Source organism: Fonsecaea monophora (assembly GCF_001642475.1).
Source record: "Fonsecaea monophora strain CBS 269.37 chromosome Unknown Scaff229, whole genome shotgun sequence".
Classification (NCBI taxonomy): domain Eukaryota; kingdom Fungi; phylum Ascomycota; class Eurotiomycetes; order Chaetothyriales; family Herpotrichiellaceae; genus Fonsecaea; species Fonsecaea monophora.
The window spans coordinates 3,250-11,262 of NW_019174160.1; the positions used below are offsets into that span (position 1 = coordinate 3,250).

The window sequence follows — 8,013 nt, forward strand, 5'->3', positions numbered from 1 at the left end:
CGCCTTGGCCGTCTGTTTCGCCGTGAGGGACCGGAGACTGGCCGAGCAGGGGAAACAACACTGCGACTCCCGCAAATTCCAAAGGGTGGAACACTTGGGGTGCCCGTACCCGCACCTCATCAGTCGTCTCCCGTGTCCAGTCCCTCCTGGCGCCAGATGAGCAAAGACCGTTGTTTTACGAGCAGCCCTCATCGCGACGGCAAACCATCCCTTAGAGTGCTGGAGCTATTCGTCCGACACTGGCTATTGAAAGATGGTACATTCGGATGGATAAACAACTGAGCAGAGATCGGCTCTATGCATGCTTTGGACCAGAGCTGACGATTGTCACCCTCCTGAAATAGATTTAAAAATGATTTTGCGGGAAATGGACTAGATAGATAGTAGCAGGCACAGATGGCTCCTACGGCATCAGTTGACGTTATGGTGACATGTCGAAAGTCGTGTTACTGAGCCATGTGCTCACCGCTTCGATCAGGAGCTCTAGTAGAGGCGAGGAGTCGTCTTTGCGCTCTTTTTATGCATCCCTCGTGAATCCGTTTCAGGAAGCGAGACAAGGTCCGAAACAGTATACTCGATGCTGATGAACTGGACAGTTTTGCAAGAGCTTAGCTGGACGGCCAGGATTTGTGCCTCACGCATACTTATTGCCTCTCACCACGGGTCGGGCTTTGACATTTTTGTCGAGAGCTCTTACGCCCGGATGCAATCGACTCTTGGGAGTGTCCTGACTTTCCAGCAATACGGCTTCAGGGTCGTCGGTCTCTTCTTGTCGAGCGCCCTCGCCTCTCTCTCTGCCGATCATGCTGCCGATTCAAGCTTGATAGGAAATGCCTCATGTGCCGCACCAGCTTGTTCTGGGGACCCAGTGTGCGTTCTCGCTCCGCCAATACCTGTTCGGCGAGATCAGCAGCCTGTTTCACGTTACCTTCTCGCTTGTAAATATAAGCAACTTCAGTCATGCATGCAAGTGTCTGAGGATGTGAATCACCCAGTGAATGCCGACAGCGGCTTAGCACTTCTTTGCTAATATCATCCGCCTGCGCCCATCGTTTGGACTTTCTGTATGTCGAAGCGAGACTGGACATGGTTGACAGCGTGGAATAGTTGTATTTCCCATGGATGCGTTCTTTGATCTTGAGCGTCTCCCGATCTAGCTCTTCTGCCTTATCATATCTGCCCTGATTGCGATAGGTAGCTGCAAGGTTTGTCCTCGCTGTCAAGGTATGGGGGTCGTCTTTCCCTAAAATGCTGGTTCGCAATGCCAGGACGTCATTTTCAATTTGTTCGGCTTCCTCCCATCGCTCTTGCTTCCGCCACGTTGAGCCAACATTGGCCATGCTCCGAAGAGTGTCAGGATGATGCAGCCCGAGGACTCGCTTTCTCCGATTTAATACGTCCAATGCGAGCGTTTCCGCCGCCGCAAGACGATTCGAATAGCGATATGTCGAAGCGAGACGTGCCATTGATGAGAGAAGGACTGGATCGTCCTCTCCCATGACTAAACTCTGTCCCTCGACGACACGATGGAGGAGTTCCTCTGCCTTTTCTGGCGAGCCTATGCTTTTGTAAGACGCGGCCAAGTTAGCCATACTGCTCAAGGTGTCTGGGTGATTATCGCCGAGAATGCTCTGTCTTGCCCTCATAACCCTCCGATCCAGATTGAGGGCTTCTTTCCACTCGTGCTGCCTTCGCTTTACCGAAGCGATGTTGGAAAAAGCTGTGAGTACGAGAGGATGATCAGGAGGCAATGTTGCAGTATATCCCCAGAGTGCTTTTTGACCATACTCCAACGATTTATCCAGCTGACTCCAACGTTCCAGAGCCACTGATAAGTCCATGTAAGCTTGTAGAAGGCTGTGATGAAAAGGTTCGAGTGTTTGTTCCCTGTGTTCGACGACAAGTCTGATCTTTGTGGTCGCGTCACGGTATTTGCCCTCGAGAAACAGACATTGCCCCACCAACGATTCAAGCTCAAAGCGGTTCTCCATATGAGCAATGTGAGGCGACTGTAGAAGTCGAGATGCGTGCGGAAGATACAGTGACCAAGTAGATCTATTGCTATGGTCGGGTTTAGGAAAGGTCTCAAGCATGCGACGGAGCGCCGCCCGAGGTGCGCATGTCTGTAAGGCTGACTCATTGTGCAGCCAACTACGACACGCCAGGTGGACGAGGCTGTGCATATCGTAGGTGGTGCTGTTTCCGGGACCCGAATCTCTTCGTGACAAGAAGCAGTATCGAATTAGAAGACCTCTTGCATCTATTTCCTCCTTCCGAGAATCGCCTTGTAGAAAGAGACATTCGGGAATAATCTTTGAATCGATGCATGCAATCATGGACAGGTATCGTCGGGCCAAGGGGCTTCGATGTGCAATACTGTCAAAGGTGATCCTCCAAGTTGAAATGATTGAGTTTTTTGCTCCCGGTGCCCGTACTTCGTCCTCGAAATCTTCATCCAGGAGCTCAAAAACAGTTTCCTCCTTGTCGTCTAACAAACTTACATAGTCTGAAACGCCAATTCTGTTGAGGTTGATGTATGCAGTAGCTTGCACAATCGCAAGAGGAAGATGATTCAGACGATCAACCAAAGCACAGGCGACGGTTCTGTCCAGAGTTGCAGGCGGAGGGTCAAGCATGGTCTGTAGTAGATTGAGAGCGACCTCCTGATCCAGGCACGGGATTTCAATAGTGTGGCTGCGACTGAAATTGAGTGCCACTTTTCTATCACGCGTGGTGATGAGGGTGCAGCCGTGAGGGCTTCGTGGAACAAAGGAGCTGAGTGATTGAGAGCGTGCAGTGCCATCATCGCCGAAAAATAGTCCGAAGTCATCCACATTATCAATGATCAAGAGCCAACGGCCAAAGCTCTCTAGACTCAGATGTTGCTTGACCAAATGCTTGAGCTCGGTCTGCAATTCTGCCATTGAAGATATCTGTAATTGGCGACCGATTTCCGCATAGCCATTGTCAAAGGTGGTGGTGTCTGACGCCTGAACCCAGAAGATAGAAACGTCCGGCGACTTCTCTCTAAGTGAATAGGCAAACTCAAGGGCAAGATTGCTTTTGCCGACACCGCCCAGCCCAAGTAAGGAAATGCATGAGCAATCGGGGTTGTTGTACTTGGCTTCCAAGGCGGCAAGCTCGCTGGTTCTGCCTGCAAAACCGGGCTTTCGAACCAGTGGAACACACCAAACCGCCTGTTGGCGTGCATGATATTCAGACGATGGAGCTTCGGATGACGGTACCACGGATGCCTGCGAAGCCATTCCAGTGGTTGGCGAGCTGCGAAGGGACCATTGGTCGTAGTGGTGGCCCGGATATTCGGTGGGTTGCTCCGGCCAAAAACTCTCCAGGAAAGCTCTTGCGCAGCAGGCGGCAGTCGCAGACGCATAATGGTGCCAACCGTCGTTCTTGTGGCTATCAGCGTAATCGGCAACACCCTTGATCACGAGAAATGGGAAATGGTCGATCAAGCCTGCGCCTTCCATCTCGAAAGCAACAACACCGTACTTTTGTGCAATGGCATCACGATGAATACCTGACTTCATGACTCGGTCTCCTGAGGCTATAGTGCCTATATGAACAGAGGGCACTCTTCTTTTGTCGGAAGATAGGACTGGAGCGGGGCGGTCGACCAAGTGCCAGTCTTCGCAGCCAAGTCTCGAGCACGGCACATTGAACGCCGCCGAACAAACGACAGAGTCTGCGCCAGTGTTACAAACATTGCAATAGGTATTTCGGTGCTTGTGCAGATACCCTGGTTCGAAGAGGCGGTCGAATTCGGTGCCAGGATATCTGACCTTTGGACGTCGGGCTTGGAGGTCACACAGTAGAGAATCCAGTCTCTTCTGCAAGAGTTCTCGATGATACTCCGTTTCCAACTGGCTAAGAGCCGTGCGAAGTTCTAGCGGGGCGCTCATTGTTGATGGCTTCGGCTCGAATGCTTCTGGGTATTGTCTGCCGTAATCGTACTGCAAAGGCGACAGACTGATCACAACATCACCGAGACGGACGTCTCCTGAGCCATCGGGCCCACCAGGAACACCGCCACAGATGCCGACTAGTAAAGCAAGTTGAATGTTGGGAAAGCTGGCACGGAGATACGCCGCTACGCCTGCTGCTTTCACTTTTCCATCACCATGCAGATGCGCCACTACAATCGGGCGGTTTCCAATGAAGCAGATGGTGGATGCGATCCTATCGCGGGGTGTCCTGGTGAACTGTCTCCCATCACCTCGCGGTCGGTCAAAGACGGCAAGAACTTCATCCGCCTCTTTTGGCAAAGCACATATTATGGCGATCTTGAACTCCTGTCGCTCGTCGAATTGGGGTGGAGATGGCCACAGCGCATCTTGAGTGTTGAAGGAGGACGTTTGAGAGTGGGAATAATGTTGCCCGGGCTGCCATTGGGCTGGTTCAGAGGTCCGTGAACTGTGAGATCGACTGCTTTCAGGTGGGCGCTTTCGCGTCAGTACGGTGGTTGTAGGATCAAAGACGTGGAGTATGAGTGAATGCACCTTGGACCAGACGTCTGACTGGAAGGAAACCCATAGCCATTCCCGTTATGGCGGCCGTTTGACGATCCTCTCTGGGACCCGTAGCTCTCTTGTCTGTGAAAGTGGGTTGCTCGCGGAAGCATCGCGCCGGGACAACATTTCCGGAGGCTCTCCTACGCAGTTGCTGACCGAGCTTCGTGAGCAGATGACGCTCTGCAACAGTGTCTGAATCTCTCATGATGCGAGTAAGGCTCGCAAAGGGCGCAGAATAGCCTGAAGTCCATCTTAACTGCATGTGCACGATTTCATGCGGGGGGCCCAACCAACTAGAGCGACGACTTAGTCAGCAAATCTTCCAGGCAACAGTGGGTGAACAGCAGGGCACCCCAGGGCACCAAGGGAATATTAGTTGGTGCCCTGGAAAATCTACAGGACTATACATTAGCCCAATCCTGAGGATCCTGTCTCATCAGGATCATGTTACGCAACGACGAGTGAGTTCAAACTATTTGTCCGACCTAGGTGTTTCTAGCTGTACAACTCCAAGAAATCAACACTCGCATTCTTCTCTATCATGACGGTGCGGACATGGGCCTCACTCCGCGGCTTGATTTGTACCTTGAACGGCCTTGGAAACATGGCGGTTCCGAACATGTAATCGTGCGTATCGATGGGAATTGGCTGCTTGGTTAATGTCTTGAGAGAACTCGAAGGCCCAGAGCAACTTTGCACAAATGCACCACATGCTCCGTTCAGCAAGATGGATTCCCGATTCCCGGGCACATCCGTCTCCCGGCGCCGTAGCCGAAGTGGTCTCTGGGGCTCCCAGTCATGACTAATATAATACCGGCACAGTCGTTGGCCAATCGGATATAGCCAATATAGCGATCTAGGTTGAAGTCGTCTTCGTTCTTAAACAGGTTCTCGTCATGGTGCATGGCCCAAGAGGCGATTTGGATAATGGCGCCTTTGGGAATAAACATGTTTTCATACCAATCATCTATCTCGAGTTGGTCAGATCGTGTCCGGTGAGTGACAGACAGCTTGCTTCACTTACCTTCTTTCAGGGCGTGAGGAAGGGCGGTTGGCGATCTGCACGACAATTGAGTCAAATGGTCGGTCTCATGGTCACATACGTGGAGCAATTGGAACTCACGTTGGCTGCCAGTGCATTCCCTCCTTGACAATGGCGTTCACATATGGCATTTTCTGGAAATCTGTCCACTTGGGTGATCTCTCGGTACCACACACAGCATCGACTTCTTTACGTCCTTTCTCCTGAACCTCGGGGTGAAGTGCAAAGGCCAGAATCAGAGTGCAGATCTGGGACGCAGTGGTATCTGCCGAGCCTTCCATCACTTCACCCATCAGCAAGTTGAACCCTCGTTGGGTGAATGGGAAACCCTTTCTCTCATATTCGTCGAGAAGGTGCTCGATGATACAGTCGCGGCGAATGCCTTGCGCCCGGCGCTTTTCGACTCTGGCTCGTGCTTCTGTCCATGCAGCTTCTGTCAATTTTCACTTGCCTTCAAAGCTCACCGGAATCCATTTCAAGAATGGGGACATCTCCACTGGTGGGCTGGCCCCGGGCTCCATGACGGTGGATAAGTGATGATTCATGTATCAATACTTCCTGATGCTTTCACAGATTACACTTACCATTTCCACGACATCGTAAACAGTCTAATAAAGCATGAGCGTGCTGAGACGAGGAAAGCGTGGGAACTCAGACCTTGCATGGCACCAAAAGCTCTCATGCGTGGGAGCACCCTGACCACAGAGAATGCTACTCCCAGAAGACGTTGTGTATCGTCGAACCAGCTTACTGAAGCTTTTAGGATACTCCAATAAGCTTTCCATGAAGACTGTCACCCTGTTTTCGAGAGACGGGGGTCAGGAACTCTGTGTGCCGGGCAAACACGAGCGGACTCACTCTGCTACTTGTACCTTCAAATGCTTCTCGTCCAGCATTTTCGGCGAAAAGTTGTGAGCAACAACCTTCCACTTCTCCCTCCACTCGGCGGTTGCAGGAGACAAGGAGAGCAGGCCGCCCCCGCTGAGCAAGTGACCCGTGTATATTTCTGGACGATCGGAATAGATCTTACTCTTCTTGTCTAGGAGATCGTGAACAGCCTTTCGATCGCAGAGAACGACCATGTTGGCCGGTCCCCAGCTTGAGCGAGAACACCGAGCCGTATTCTTTGGCCCATTCTCGAAACCTACCCTCTTATCAGACAGAGCCATGGGATTCGCAGATGCCATGAAACCGGCCAGGGAGAGAAGGACCTCCTGCATGAACATCCCGGTCCGAGGGATCATGTGGACGTTGCGCAAGATGGGGATGGTTGGTGGTCCAGGGCCCATACGCGGATCTCGCTTTCCAATCTGGAGGATTCGATAGACGGCTAACACGGCCAGGGAGCAAAGCAGCCCTGCTACGGCCGGGCTCGGGCTCGTGATGGTCATCATCGCTGCTGCGTCTCGTATACGAGCCCGTCTTTGTGCCTGAATTGACTGAATTGAGAAATAAAGTGGTGTTTGAGCACCAATGGCACAGCAAAATCGATTTCTTGGACTGTTAATAAGATCAAACAGACAATATATCAATACATTTGAGAAACGGTCAAATTTGCGAGCACAATTATATCAGATCCGGACGACCGATCTGAACATAATTCCTACCTACTATATCCCAGCGAGGAGCCCAAGAGTTCAACCCAAGTGGATCTCGGGCCTCTTGACTCGATTCTCCCGTTTTCTCCTCGCTTTATATGGCTCCAAAATGTCGAATCCATGCTGAGATACGCCTTGGTCTCAGCTGTTTCGGAACTTAGTCGACATGTCTAACACCTACATGAACAGCACTTTACGGTTTCGAGTCGGTGTCGGGGTTCGGACTCGCGGGATCCGAACTCGCAAGGTCCGGAGATTTTGCCTCAGTCAGTCCTTGAATGAATCCGTTTCCATTCTTCACAGGAACCCCTTCGCAAGTGCGTCAACAGTAGGTCAGACCGAATTATCATAACATTGCCAGTGGCGCTTTGAGCAATGCGTCTCGTACGGCGCGCATCTCGACAGCAACAAAATACCAGTTATGCTGCCCTAACAAGCATTGTCGACTCTCCAGGGATAAATTGTTCTGGCAGGAACCCTGTCTCGCACATTTGTTGCGTTCATATTTGCCTATTCCACGCCCACAGAGTCTCGATGGCCTGACAATATCAGAACAAACCCTTCATTCTGTACAAACACGCGATTATGGTACACGCATTCTATCCCCAAGACGCTGCATTGAGCAAGTCAACATACCAAAGATTCCACTGCAGTTTAGAAAACGTTCACTCGCGGTCTACCGCCGTCTCATACCTGGCTCTTATACCCCTCTGACCCTTCCGGAGATCTACCCTGTGTAAGACTCGGTTGCCGCCGGATCCTTGAACACAAACACAATCCACACACTCAACAACAGCCACACACACAACAAATAACGACGAACACAGCAGTCCAGCGGTGCCAA

The 8,013-nt window shown here is 51.6% G+C and overlaps 2 protein-coding genes across 2 annotated transcripts; both read right to left on the bottom strand.

Moving 5' to 3' along the window:
• Positions 1-483: 483 nt before the first annotated feature.
• AYO21_12108 (hypothetical protein) lies at positions 484-4,734 on the bottom strand (the record flags this gene model as incomplete). The annotated part of the gene is made up of 4 exons (XM_022661940.1): positions 484-588; positions 659-790; positions 849-4,411; positions 4,518-4,734. 4 exons carry the CDS (start codon positions 4,732-4,734, stop codon positions 484-486), a joined length of 4,017 nt encoding a protein of 1,338 aa, XP_022505749.1.
• Positions 4,735-5,248: 514 nt separating this feature from the next.
• Positions 5,249-6,965, bottom strand: AYO21_12109 (hypothetical protein; the record flags this gene model as incomplete). The annotated part of the gene is made up of 5 exons (XM_022661941.1): positions 5,249-5,496; positions 5,554-5,588; positions 5,653-6,004; positions 6,323-6,369; positions 6,430-6,965. 5 exons carry the CDS (start codon positions 6,963-6,965, stop codon positions 5,249-5,251), a joined length of 1,218 nt encoding a protein of 405 aa, XP_022505750.1.
• Positions 6,966-8,013: the final 1,048 nt, after the last annotated feature.